Source organism: Crinia signifera, chromosome 4 (genome assembly GCF_055691185.1).
Source record: "Crinia signifera chromosome 4, ASM5569118v1, whole genome shotgun sequence".
NCBI classification, from domain to species: domain Eukaryota; kingdom Metazoa; phylum Chordata; class Amphibia; order Anura; family Myobatrachidae; genus Crinia; species Crinia signifera.
In genome coordinates this window covers 120403972-120419046 of record NC_139220.1, presented here as the reverse complement: position 1 = coordinate 120419046, position 15075 = coordinate 120403972, and the positions used below count along the sequence as shown (strand labels likewise).

The window sequence follows — 15075 nt, the reverse complement described above, 5'->3', positions numbered from 1 at the left end:
AAACAACGTTAAAAAAACACAGACACTGACAACAGTACAAGTTTATTACAAACACATTCATTTTACACCAATAGACTTACACTACCAGGCTCCAGCGCTGACTCCCTCCTCCACCGCAGGCTCACCCCGCACTGACAGCAGGGTGAGCTGACTTCCTCTGTCCCTGCTAACAGCTTCTATAGCACTGTCAAAGCGCTATAGAAGCTGTTAGCGTGGTTGGCTCTATGCGTCTCCATTGCTTTCAGCCAATCAGGGCTGAGCTACAGTATGCGTCTCCATGGAGAAGCATAGAGCCAACAGCTAAAAGCTTCTATAGGCTTACCCGGCTGTCAGTGCAGGGTGAGCATGCAGTGGAGGAGGGAGTCAGCACTGAAGCCTGGTGGTGTAAGTATATTGGTGTCAAATTAATGTGTGTGTGTAATAAACTTGTACTGTTGTCAGTGTCTGTGTTTTTTTTAAACATTCTTTTTACAGGTGCACTACAAGTCCCAGCCGGCCCATTAATGCCCCGCATGCTGGGAATTGTGGTTCGCCAAGTCCCATCATGCGGGGGAGGCCTGCTGGGACTTGTATTTCACTTGTAAAAAGCTATTTTTGTGCGTATGATTTTAACGTATCAGGCTGGCGTCCACCGCCCACGGACGCTGATGATAGCCCTGGGCTTCAGCCCTGGATGGGTGAAACCTGGGGGGGACCCCTTTATTGGGGGGTCCTCACTCCCCCAGGTACCCCGTCCAGGGCTGATCAGCCACCGTGAGCATGATATGGCCGGGGGACCTTATGTAAAAAGTGTCCCCTGGCTGTGGCATGACACCGCAGGCTGTTGGAGCCCGGTGCTGGTTCCAAAATATGAGGGACCCCCAGTTTTTTTGTCCCCCGTATATTTGGAATCAGAACCGGTCCAAGAGTCCGGGGCTGGTTTCAGAAATACAGGGGACCCCTACGCTTTTTGTCCCCCATATTTTTGGAACCAGGTGCGGCTCAATAAGCCCAGGGCTGGTTATGCTCTAGAGGCTGCACCCCACGCCATTTCCTCAAATTCGCACATTTTCATGACTAAAAAAGTGCGATATGGAGTGATTTCGGAAAATGCAATAAAATCGCATCCTATTACATTTCACCCCAGATCTGTAAATTGCAAAATGATATTTTTTCTTGAGGTCACAATTTACTGTAGGTTTATAAATAAGAACCCCTGTGTTGGAGGGTGTCTTTTGCATGTCAGCAGTCAGGATGCCAGCACTCAAAATCATGGCACCTGAAACCCAACTGGCAGCCAAAAAACCATAATCCCAACATCACTGAAAATGGCAATGCTGGAAACCCATATGCCGACATCCCAATCAAAATTATGCTAGGGACTGTTAGGTTTATCCTAGTATGGTAAGGTTAGGTTTAGGCATTGGGCGGAGATAGGGGGAGTTAAGGATAGGGATGGGGGGGGGGGGGGGGGTTAGGATTATGCCTCTGGTAGATTGGGTTAGATTCAGACCATTGAGATGTTGCTGTCTGTCTTCTGACAACCCTACCGTTGACCTATCCCCGTGTTGGTTAGGCTTTTCGTAAAACTAAACAAGGCACTCTTGTAACTTAATTTTGTCTGATGAACATACACTTAAAGGTCATCAAACAACCTGGTTTTCTATTCAGGTGGATAAAATATCATATTAACAAAGTTGATATTTGAGACGCTGCAGCACATATATTAGGAACTCTATTTGATGCAACATAACAATAGCTACAATAAAGATTGTGAAATCCAATTACAACCATAGGTTTTTCAAACGAGAATTTATCATTATAAAACAGGTCAAACATAAAATCAAAACATCAGAAATGTAACAACAGTGCACTTTGGGAAATGTTTTGACATTTTCATATATGTATATACCATTATAATTTATACTGTAGATGTCATTAGCCCAAATATAAATGGGTTTATGGGTGAAAACACAAATATCTGTCTTAAAAATAAATGTCAAAATCTATAAACTATAAAAAGGTAGAACACTTAATTAAGAAGATTGCTTGAGTTTTTATGGTCATATTGATATAATTCTAATAATAATTTCCATATAATCTACTGTTACAGATATATGAAGGAAAATTCTTTCTGGACACAAGAGGAAGAACATATATTGAAAGTATATTGACTTCTATAAAGTAGCCAACCCTGGAAACAAAAGAATTGGCTTAAAGTTGTCTACAAACTTGCGAGGTCATCACAGGGCTGGAATCAGTATCCAATGCAAATCCCATCACAACTGGCATCCAGTACAGAGACGTTCTGCAAAAATATCGTAATTTTCCAGCCGGAAGGATTTGTACAGCGACATCCATTGGCAGTGTCTCAAATCCACCTCTCGTGTACAAAGACGCACGACAGTTCAACCATCATCCATCTTAGTGATAAACTCTTAAAAAATAATGAGTGTGATCTAAAAAAAATTTATATAATAGGTTCATGCTTCACAGTTTATAAATAAAATATTAAAACATTAGGGGTGTTTCAAAGAAACCACCGCATAGCAACGGGGTGATTTCACGGGGTCAAACAACTTCACCAGTCCAGACCACGCTAGGTTTTCCTAGAAAATAATACAAAAAAAGGTAAAGTTTTTGAATGACTGTATAAGGAGAAGCTTGTTTTAGTAAGTAAAGGAGGGGTCGAACAAGAGGAAAGCAAGGTGAACTTTGTGTATGAGAGGGACTAAAGTTTAATTGAGAAAATAAAGCCATTGTGAGATGATGCAGTTATAAATATATTTCATCTTGCTGTATCAGTATATGGTTGGAGTAAAGATAACCATGAGTTCATGATTTAATAACTGACTACTTCTATAATCCTACATTTCACGATTATCAGACAAAGTGATAACACATATACACAATGAACTCTTCTGAGAATATATATATATATAAGGACAGCATTAGACAGAGCCCAACAATACATCTGCAATCCTGTGCAAACTAGGTCAAATCGCTCTCTGGTTCAATGAAAGTAAATCAGTGCTGCATGAAATATGTCTGAACTGTTCACTTGGAAATCATACGGATTTCTGATTTACAGTAAGCTGGCAGCCAGAAAAATACATCATTATCTGCATATTTCAAAATTGCTTTTTTGTGTGTAAAAATACCATTTAGAATAAAATCCGGCATTTATAGCAGCAATTTGATTCCAAGAAAAGGATTTGTAAAGAAGGTACTGCAACGGACACAGTGTTACTGTTAAAAAAAAAAAAAGTTTATAGTGGAAAAACTGGACTTTTCCCTGGAGAGTGCTCAATGTAGGAAGATTGCAAACATCTTTTTCAGACATCAAAGAAGAGGTTGCATAAGACATTTTCATTTAAAAACTCAGCCAATATATTTCTTAACAAGCTAAACATGTTTCTGGCAGTGGGGCACTCACTGATGTTATAGCAATCTTAGATAATTGTCTTCTATTAAATAAGGTGGCAGCATTTACTGTAATCATGTCGCCGGGTAACTGCAAAATTAGACCGATCGATCAGTTCTACGAATCTGTGACTAGTCTGTGACTAAGCTGGCTATCTATATATAGTTCCTATAAACATAATGCCTGCGGTCTTGCAAATTAGACTTCAATTAAAATTCCATTAATGCTATTGCTCTAACTTAACCGACAATAATAACATCTGCTGGGCATATGTTTAAAACAAAGTTTTTTCCTCTCTCTCCAAATGATGCACATTATCAAATTTGTTCCCTATGAGTTAGACTTTCCTTATACAGTAAGTGTGAGCTCTCTCATGCAGTGGAAAAAAACTCACCATGTCAGATATGAGAAAGTAAACATACCTGTTCTCTCAGATAGCAAAGGCGGTCCAGAAGAATCAAGGCTTCGATACAAGGAGCCAGAAACACTTTCAGCTGAAACGAAGATTCATTAAAGCGTTAGCGTTAAAGTCATACAACAAACTTTCAGGCTGGGAAACACTATGTGCGCTGAAATGTATTTCTCATGCATTACCTATCCAACAAATCCAATAAGGTTTCTACAGCTTGAACAATGATTTATTTAACAAAAGCATGACATTGACAGTATTCACATAAAGAAATGAAAATGGAACTTTGGAATGTAAGGTTAACAACATTAGAGGGTGGGGAGAATCAAATGCTTTTTAGGCAGTGATAATTAATGAGCAACCGACAGAGAGATGCAATTGCTGCTCTGATGGGGTGCAAGTGCCGCGGATCCCCACATTGCTGCTTGCCCTATCCTTGTCAAAAAGTAAATGTCAAATAATATTTTGGGCACCTACATGGCACTTAAGTTCAGATGCTTTCATGGCTAAACCCAGTGCTTTTGTGGGCGGCAAGGGCAATCATTTATGAAAGCCCAAAGCAACTGAATTGCTCTGTTGGGTGGCCATTAAATATCACCGCTCAAAACACAATTGAATTGCTTCCATAGACTTAAAAATGGCTTAACACAATAATTATTTTTAAACCTTTTACTAAATAAAGTTTTCAAAAATGGATGTTTCCATATCAAATAGTGGAACAATCATTGTATTGCTTCATTTGTTGAAAGTCTTGACATGCATGTGGTAACACTTTCTGGTGTTTTGGTTGTATTAACTTATCTTGTAGCTGTAAACAATTGCGCTGGAATGGAATGAAAATAATTTCCTGTCCTGGGGTAGTGAAAAGAAGAATTCCTAAGAAATAGAAGCAATGGTCACTGTTCCAAGGCCGGGATGTATTCATCACCCCCACATTCAGGATGCCAGTATGCATAGGTTTCGGCAGTATAGGGGACGTTATAGTTAGGCTGCAGGGGGGAAGGCATTAAGGTTAAACACTAAGGAAGAGTAGGGTTATGATACTTACCTAGGAAGTGTCGGGATTCTGCGCATCGGTATGCCGCTGTCGGTCTTCTGACTACAGCATCCCAAGTGCCGGGATTTAGATAATAGTAAACAAGGCCAAATGCACCATGAAATACCCAATTCAGATTAAACCAATTTCTGTCAATCTGTCTCTCTCTCTGGTTGCAATACTGGAAAATGTAGCCGCTTATTGTTAATAGCTATTTGCATATGTCTAATAAGGACCTAAAAGCAAAGTGTAAGGTATAATAATAAAAATAGATAAATAAACAGACAATCAAGTTTTGTGGAAGTAGGCTAATTGAACTGAATTGGTAACTAAACAAGCAGACAAAGTATTTATTATAACTTGGCTCAGCAAACTTGTGGTTGATATAGGAAAGGAATGACAACATTGTTTTCAGATGCAACTGCATTGTGTGAGAGTCGAAAAAAACATATTTGGGTACTTGTGAGTTATCTGGGCGCCCGATTTTTTGATTGTATGCCTTAAGTTAAGGCATACAATCAGATGCGATGCGATGCGATATCGCATCGCATCGCATGCGACCATCGGATGCGATGACCCGATTTTTCCATAGGAATCAATGTTAAAATGGACTGAGTCCATTTTAACATGGAATTCAATGGGAAAAAGGGGTCCTTTTCATACCCCTACTATCCAAGTGGGCATGGAGTTGGATATAAACCTGTGGCGAGCGTAGCGAGCCACCGAGCCCGAAGCGTGGCGAGCGAAGCGAGCCCCGCGAGGGGACGGTATTCCGTGTCCCCTCGCAGGGCTCGCTACGCTCGCCACGCTTCGGGCTCGGTGGCTCGCTACGCTCGCCACAGGTTTATATCCAACTCCATGCCCACTTGGATAGTAGGGGTATGAAAAGGACCCCTTTTTCCCATTGAATTCCATGTTAAAATGGACTCAGTCCATTTTAACATTGATTCCTATGGAAAAATCGGGTCATCGCATCGCATCCGATGGTCGCATGCGATGCGATGCGATGTGCCCGATCCGACCCGATTTAGAAATCGGGCGCCCAGATAACTCACAAGTACCCATATTTGTGTCCGATTTTGCAAAATAACTGCAACATTTTATTTGCAGCCTTAAGGTCCATACACACTGGGCGATTATGCCCAGCATTTATGGACAGTGAGGATCGCTATAATCGCTGGGGGGAAAGCCACTCAGTGCATACACACTGTGCGGCTTTCACCCTGTCCGGTGCCAGCAGTGTGGGGCAGATGGCTTTGCATAGTGCAGGTCTATGCCAAGCCATCCTCAAAGCCGCTCATCTGCTAGTAATACCAGAAGAAGAGCGGCTTTCCCGGCGATGATGTGGAAGTGCGCATCACCGCTTGCAGCTCATTGCCGGACCATACACACTATGCGATTTTGAGCTGAAAGCTGCTTAAACTTACTGTTTTGAGTTGCTTTCAGCTCAAAGTCGCCCAGTGTGTATGGACCTTAAGCCCAGCAGTGTATGGCCATCCGTTCCCGCCCGAGCCGGCTTGGACCTACTACACATGAGGTCCTTTCACATGTAATATATTGCATGCGACCTCTATTTCCTGCCACTGGGAGGGTGGTCCGATACACACACATCAACCCCGATGAGACATCAAACGTATATCCCATTTGGGCCAATTCTTTGGCCCGATCTGCTGGGAACGGGTTAAATCTTCCCAAATTGCTGTAGTGTATGGGGGTCTTAAGATCAGTTACACAAATGAATAAGCCTGAAAAGTGGAACGCAAGTAAATATAATATTTTTATAATAAGATTGAGGTACTTGTGTATTTTGGCGGCGCCCATCGCATCGCATACCACAAGGCATCCGATGGTATGCGATGCGACGTGATATCGCGCGATACTGTACAATGTCATACAATTTTAAAATTGTATGACATTGTACATGGCATACAATGCCATACAATGCGATGCGATTAAACATTGTATAAGCACCCTAATGGGTGCTTACAATGTGAAATGCACCCCCACGCCACCACCCCCCCCCCCCCACTATAAACGTGAACCCGAAGCGTGGCGAGCACAGCGAGCCCGCGAGGGGCGGCGGTACGCGTCCTCCGACCTTTTCATACCCCCACTATACACGTCGGCGTGGAGTTGAGAATAGAAAGTGTGGTGAGCGCAGCGAGCCCCGCGAGGGGACGCGGATACCTGTGAAGCCCGTGAGGGGACTCCGATACCTGTGAAGGTATCCGCTGCGCTCGCCATGCTTCGGGCTTGGTGGGTCGCTGCGCTTGCCACACTTTCTATTCTCAACTCCACGCCGACGTGGATAGTGGGGGTATGAAAAGGTCGGAGGACGCGTACCGCCGCCTCTCGCGGGCTCGCTGCGCTCGCCACGCTTCGGGTTCACGTTTATAGTGGGGGGGTGGCGTGGGATTGCATTTCACATTGTAAGCACCCATTAGGGTGCTTAAAAGCACCCTTTATGGTGCTTATACGATCTTTCATCGCATAGGGGGCAAAAATCGTGTCGCATGCCATGCGACGCGATGAAAACATCACGTGATGCACATCGGGGGCGCCGCTATAATACACAAGTACCAAGATTATTTTGCAATACTGAGACATTCGACATTTCCGGCTTTAGTTTTCCTCAGATGTGGAGACAAGGGTGGAGAAACTAAGGAACCATTTCCAGAAGATGACCAGTGGAATAAAGATTTAATCAAATTTCTGTGAGTCACTGGCGTTTTGAAAAATAGATATGGGACTTGCATTTCCCTACTCAAGTCAAGGATTTAATCTGAACCTCTATGTATATAATTCTAGAGAGAGAGAACAAAATAATTGGATGGAAACAAATGTGCATTTTGAGAGCTGAAGTAAAACGTTATTAGCTAAATACAATAACATATGGCTTAGATAGTTATAAAAAAAAACAACGCATGCAAACCACATCTTCAGTGATGTTGGACACAGGCAGAAAATTATACACTTGAGAAATCGGCTATCATGACTCCATTCAGGGGTACGTACTGTATAATGTCAGAAACAATCACTCATTGCACAATGCACACACACACTCTATCCCCAATGTGCACATTCAGACTATTAAAGTAACAACATATGACACCAGTGCTAGAATATATAGACACAGAGGACTACATGTGTGTATGTAAGGAGGAGATTGAAGAATTATCTATACAATGTTGGAAGTGTTGTGTGAGGGAGGGATATACATTTAATGATGCTTATACAAGGAAGCTTGTACTCAGATAAGGGTCTGTTGGAAGATTGATGTACTGCTCTGTATATTTTGGTCTGCAGCTATGAGACTATACACAAGTACTGTATGAGATCGTGGAGTCACCTTATTTCTAAATTGTACTGGGAATTATTGTATACATATGGGAAACTACTGACTTAATATGTATCAAAATCCATTTACAATCCTGAATGTGCTAAGCAGCCTTACGTAATGTGTTAAGGCTATACTGTAATGGAGAATACATCTGTATCTCACACTGATCTCTGTCAGAAAAGAGAACACATTCTGGCCTCACAGTTACAATGCAATAAATGTTACAACAACTTGGTAATACCCAATACATTTCCATCACAAACATACTTTAAACATAAATCCAAATGTAGAAATGCATCTAGTGCTGATTTCAGGAGGTGACCAGTGAGTTTCTGGATGAACAGTCATTTTTCTTTGTTTCTTGCAATGTTTAGTTGCCTGATCAGAAAACCCAGAGAGGTAAATATACTGAGATGGAAGTTATTTTGAAGATGGGAACTAAGTTTCTATTTCTTATCTTCTACAAGGTGTAAATGAATTAAAAAGTATAATCTGACTGGTTGCTATAGGAAACATCCCATCTTCAATACAACTCCCATCTCAGCAAATTTACGCCAGAGTGTTTTAGTTATAACTATTTCTTAACATGTCCCTTTCAGGTCTTAACTTATGTACCATGATGAAATAATATAAGCACCTGGCACAGACTACCTCTAGGTCTCACAGGGAGTTTTCCAGGTTAGTCTATGGCCTCATGAGAAATGGAACCGCCTTCTGCATTTCTCAGAGCCCCGTTCCCGATCACTCATCCTAGGGTGATATGAATTCCCTGTTTTATAATAGCATAGCATTTGTACTGTATGTTAGGTAATTGTCAGAAGTGTAAACCTGAAACTGCATTTAGTACTAGCATGCCACAGGTGCTACTGCAACTAGACATGAAGAACTCAAACACATTTTATTTTTTAATAAGAATGCATGAAAGGTGCCCATACACAGTGCGAGGGTGCTATGCGGTGCGATATGTGCTCCCGCGGGGATCCCATCACACAGCACACAAAGTCTGTGCAGCCCGTGCTTTTCTAACTAGGTCCAATCAAGTTCAAAATGCACCAGAATATTGTACCATGTCTGGGCACCTTAAGAACGGGTCTACCTATACTTACTGACTTCTGGTTTGCTCACTCCAAGAAAGCAGTTAAATTGGCTCAGCTGGTGGAAAGTGGGTGGAGTGACGTGGAGAAAGGGGCCATGCTGAAGGAGTGGCATTATAAAGTCGGGGGCATGGATTCAAAGACGTGATTCAGCCAGGATTGTACCACCAGCCACCCGGACCGCCCACTTTACTTGAAAATTGTGCGGCCGGTCAGAGGGGGCCTCAGAAACCAGGAGAATTGCCTGCCCTTTTGGTGGCTGGGAGGGCCATCCAATTTTTGGGATCCTCCTGGCCATTCCAGGAGGGTAGGCAAGTATGCGTCTACCCCATCAACTGAGAACAAGATGCAAGTAAGAAAATAATACAAACATACCATAATCAAGAGCAAAGTATCAAATGTGTATTAAACAGGTGGCTGCAAATCAGAAACCATCACACATGGTAACACCTTTTAGAAAGCCTATTCAGCAGTTACCATTAACATAATTTAACATATTAATTATATGTTTTAAAGCTGATTACAATCAATTACAAAAGCTGATTACTTGATCATATAAACCAACAGATATATTTTATAATTTGAGCACTTAAAAACACAACTTACAGTATGAGTCAGTTCTCTACACAATATTATATTTTAGAACTTCTGCTAGCAATTGATGAAAAAATGCAATATACTTCTTTGTTATTGAAAGGTTTCCTGGTGATGGCTGCATATTGGGATTTAGATGAAATACATTTTCGTTTGCAGGTTATGCATTGCACATGTTAAGGATATTCGGTATTAAAATTAAAAACTGTATAAAATAACTTAAAGTGGAGCTCCAGCTTGAGGCATAGGTATCGGATATGCCCTTATATATGTCAAAAGATTTGTTTTGCAGAATTGTTGTGGATGCACACATCGGAGATTACCATTTGCAGAAAAAAAACAAAGCTGCTTGGGGGATAAAAATATCTGACCATTAACTTTCTATATGAGGGGTGTGTCGAGGAAGCTGCTTTCATTTTGCCAGACTTCAGTATAACATTACAATGCAATATTTTATATGTGCAGTAATCCTGTTATTACCAATACAAATGATAGCCAAGGCTAATGTAAACATATTGAAATATTACCCTGTTAAATGCCTCCAACTCATTTCGCCTGGACTCATATTTTTCGTAATATCTCATTATTTCTTGGTCTGAAAGCTGAAAGAAAATGGAACAAATAAAATGCATGCAATTATAATCATGTCATGATTTCAACAGAGGACAGTATCATTGATTTATGAATATACAGTTATTGCCAGCTAGATCATTAAAGGTATCCAAACAAAACAAAACTTGGAGGTTTTGGCATAAAACCACAAGCAGCAGGGAACACTAAAGTGTAAGGAAGGAGAGAGGGAACTATAATGTGAAGAGTATTCACAGCACACACAGCAGCACCCGGCACACAACGACACTATATACTGTAGTTTACTCTAACCTACCAAGCTCCGCACACATTTTACCAACAGGAATTTACAATATTTTGCAAAGCATAAACATCATTCTGGTCAAAGCTTTTTAAAATGTGTAGTGTTTCTTGTATGCAGAGGAATGCATTTTTACTTTTAATTACCCTCCCCCCCCCCCCCTTCATTTAAATAGCCATTATTTAAAAAAAAAAATGTGTCAATTTAAGAGCCCCTTAGATTATAACGATATATCTGATGCTGAAATTGGATGCAATTTCCCTTGAACTCCCCCTGGACCTTCCCGGGTATGATTGCATCCAATTTGGTACTTTGGTGTCATTTTATGCATGCAATTTAGGTCCAATAAATATCTGGCCAAATTGAATGTGCACTATACTTTCTGCAAAATATCGCATACTATATATTGCATGCGTGAAAAACACTCCATTTCCCATCCGATTACATCAGATTCCGACAAATCACAGGTGCGGTCCGATCAACCTAGAGGCTCCCATCCGACTCTCACGGGACTGTACATCGGATCGGATGGAAAACACAAATGATGTGGCACTTTTGAGACGATATATTGGCCCGAAACATCGAAATTGGCCAAAATCTTTAAAGCCAGATACAGACTTTTTGGTGCCCTAGGTAAAATTCCTGGTGTTGGCCCCTCCTCTTTTTTTTTTTTTTTTAATGCAATAAAAAAACATTGGACTTAATAGGAAAAATCTAAAACACAGACAGGTACACATTGGTCCCCACAGGAATGAATATAAAGCATCGTCCCCGGAAAGGAAAAAAATAACACATCGACCCCTTTTAGGAAAAAAACACAACCCTCTGAATAACCTTTCCCTTTCATGCACCTGAAGAATATTACTAAATTGGTTGAGCAGCTACCATTTTATAACACTACTAGCTGTACCTGGCCATGCGTTGCAGAAAAGAGAAAGAGCATGTTTGTAATATGTTTAATTTTACAATGCTTGTGGGTATACAATATTTTTTGTAGTTCCATTGTCTGTGCAGATATAGAGATTGTCTGGTTTGTGGACTCTAGAACACGCAACAAATAATTGTCCATGGGCGGGATGCGCTAAACTGAAAATGCGTTAAAAACCCTGTTACTGGGGTTTTTCTGCAGTTTCATATTCAAGAAAACACTCACGCCGAGTTTTCGATGCGGCGAGTATTGCCAGCAAAAGCTGGCGATACACCATAAAAGCCTATGGGCTTCTTACCACGCCCCCCGCCACCCAGAGACAATCCCCTGCCAACCCCCTCACTTTTGTCCGGGCAGCACAATGCTGTGCTGGCCGGACCAGTGGCCGCCTCCTCCCTAGCTCCTACATCCCCTTCCGGGTGCAGGGAGGAGGAGGCGGAGCCATGCCCAGCAGCAAGCAGGCGGGTAACAGCCAGCAGCTGGGTAAGGGAGGGAGGGGGAGCTGCTGGGGACCCGCCACACATCGCCAGCCACAAAGCAAAGGACAGCTCTTAACGCAAGAGCTGTACTTTGCGATAATTATCACATATGTACATGCATATGCAATAATTATGTGTGCGGTAGACGGCGATGTGCTTGTTGCACATTTGCAGCTGTGAAATAAACACGTTGTCCATTTTCTAGATGTACTGTTAAGTGAGAAACAGCTGGACTTTGTTCATGTATGGGAAATGAAAGAATTTACCATCTAGCTTCATTGCTGCTTAGATATCTTCCAGCATGACCTGCAATGTTTTGGTGTATGAGCTACTATGCTAGCAATTCATTCTACAGTACATTGAGATGGACATTGATCTAAATAACTAAACCATATTTTTGGATTTACAGTACTTAGGGCTTCATTTGTTTACTTTACCAATTTCCTCACTGGGATACAATGGAAACATGCATGCATCATAAAGGATTAACAAATAAGTACTGCTAATATATTAATTGTTAAAAAATAAATAAATCAGGGACATTTCTAGTGTTTTAATAAGATGCATAAGTACAATGCTTTATACTGTACACAAGGGCTATTTTTCAGCAGGCTCCAGCAGGAACTGAGGCCCTTATTTTAGTTCACTCTTTCTGACAAAATATTTCTTAGATGGACAAAACCATGTGCACTGCAGGTGAGGCAGGTGTAAAACCCCACCCAAATCTAATTATCTCTGCAAAAGTAACACCTGCCTCACCTGCAGTGCACATGGTTTTATCCATCTAAGAAATATTTTGTCAGGAAGAGTGAACTAGAATAAGGGCCTCAGTTCCTGCTGGAGTCTGCTGAAAAATAGCCCTGCTGTACACTATTTATTTCCCTGTTCTCCTAAACAGGGGCATTGTGTGGGCTTTGAAGTGGCAGCTTAAGGGCCCCAAATAAAAAGTTTCTGCTTAGCTACGAGTGTAACATATACAGCAGTGGTGCGGAGTGCCTTTATATCTGCATTGAGCACCCACTGCATAACGTAATGTCACACAACTTTCTATTCATCGGTTGACAGATGTGAAGTGTGTGGGATCACTCAAAAGCAGACTATGCTTTTAGTCAGCTGTCACAGTCATTTGTATAAGTTTATATAGTAGAAGCAATGGGAAACAGAGTTCCTGCATCCGAACACAGGATGATGAAGTAATTCCCAGATGGAGATGTACTATAGCAATGCTTCAAAAGAGTGGATAAATTGTCCCTAGCAACCAATGATAGCCTCAAGCTTATTAGTTGCTAAGGGAAACTTTTCCACACTTCATTAATGTTAATACATCTCCATTCCAATCTCAAATAGGCTGCTATCTTGCTTTGGTGGTTTAATAGGTAGGAGGTACCTGCTTACAATATATAGGGATAATAGGAAGGATAAATAAGGATAGGATTCCATAGCATGGGAGTCCTACTGGAATGAAAGACAGTCCTGATAAGATAATTATATATGACTGGTAATGTATTGTAATACATTATGTGGGGTTCTGCAATATGATAAGCTTGCCTGAAGAGGTGAGTTTTCAGGGAACGCTTGAAACTTAGGCTAGAGGAGAGTCTAAATGTGCGTGGAAAGGCATTCCATAAGGTGGGTGGTGGTTACAGGCCATCAGTGACTGCATTGTCATGTGAGAACTCATGCTAATCACATGTACAAATCAATATCTACCATATATAAAACAATAAAAACATATGAATTTATAAACAAATCACATTAATAAGCAGAGATTGGTATTTTCAGTAATGTTAAACTACTTAGACAATTTCTTAGACACATTAGACAATTTCTGTGACGATCTGCATAATTCTGACAGATTGGAAATTATTTACATCATCCAAAGTTTACGCACTATCGCTCACTGCCGCACCTTCCAGTTGGTCGTGCAAGCAGCTCAAACTGATATCGCGAACCGCAGAATACTCCTGGATGTGGTTACTAACGATACAGTTAGGTCTTTGTAAGATTGCATAGTGTGCATACGATACAGTGTATCCTTTGTCCGGGAGTTCAAGCAAAACCCTTGACGATATTGGCATTGTTAAGGTGTACCCAGCATTACTGTAATGAAGTACTATATTAAATTAAATATTTTTGTATACTGTTGTATTGATCTTCAGACTAGGTAGAGGAGTAAGGTTATGGAATGAAAGGGTCCAGAAGTACACATAGGAAATACCGCAGCACTGTAATTCCATCAGGGACAGCGCTGACCTGTTCGCTAGGCTGCGAGTATATGCAGGCCCTTTGTCTTTGAAAAATACTAAACATAGCTTTGTGCAGATTCCTGTAAAACCTTAGGAAATCAGTATGAAATAAAGATGAACATCAAATAGCACACACACTGAAAAGACACACACACAGGAAGTGCTGTGACAGCAGATGAATTCATTTCAGTAGGAACGAGTGACAAGACTTATGATAATATAGAAGGAAAACAGAATGCCTCCTGCCACTAAACTGCTCCTTTTACTGAATCAAAATGAAAAATGAATCTCATTACCACAGCGTAGTTACCAGGGGGCTTGGCTGTGTTTATTTTGGTAACATAGTAGACACAAATACACTGTACTGTGCACTGTGGAATTGTTAAAGCAATTGTAATCAGAGAGAAAATGGTTCTGCTGTGTGTTTAGGACATACTGTATGCTTTGAACAGAGCACTGTATTTGCAGCGGCAAACGCCGGCTTTTTAGAATTATGCCAGCGTGTATGGGCAACGATGACCACTTTCATTGTTGGGGGGTAAAGCTACTCAGAGCATACACACTGAGAGGCCTTCCCCCTGCCTGGCACTGTCAGCGGGGGCAGACAGCTGTGCATAGCGCAACGCTATGCAAAGCAGTCCTCAAAGCCGTTCATCTGATGGTAATGCCGGCAGA

The 15075-nt window shown here is 41.3% G+C and overlaps 1 protein-coding gene across 4 annotated transcripts in view; it reads right to left on the bottom strand.

The window, feature by feature from the left end:
* Positions 1 to 1774: 1774 nt before the first annotated feature.
* METTL25 (methyltransferase like 25) overlaps positions 1775 to 15075 on the bottom strand; it is a 203552-nt gene continuing 190251 nt past the window's right edge. For all 4 annotated transcript variants that reach the window (XM_083182338.1, XM_083182339.1, XM_083182336.1 and 1 more), the window contains 3 exons: positions 10404 to 10478; positions 3826 to 3897; positions 1775 to 2588 (listed from right to left, as the gene is read on the bottom strand). In XM_083182338.1, coding sequence (XP_083038464.1) covers positions 2499 to 2588; positions 3826 to 3897; positions 10404 to 10478 — 237 coding nt within the window. In that variant the 3' untranslated portion in view covers positions 1775 to 2498. The remainder of the gene's footprint in view (positions 2589 to 3825; positions 3898 to 10403; positions 10479 to 15075) is intronic.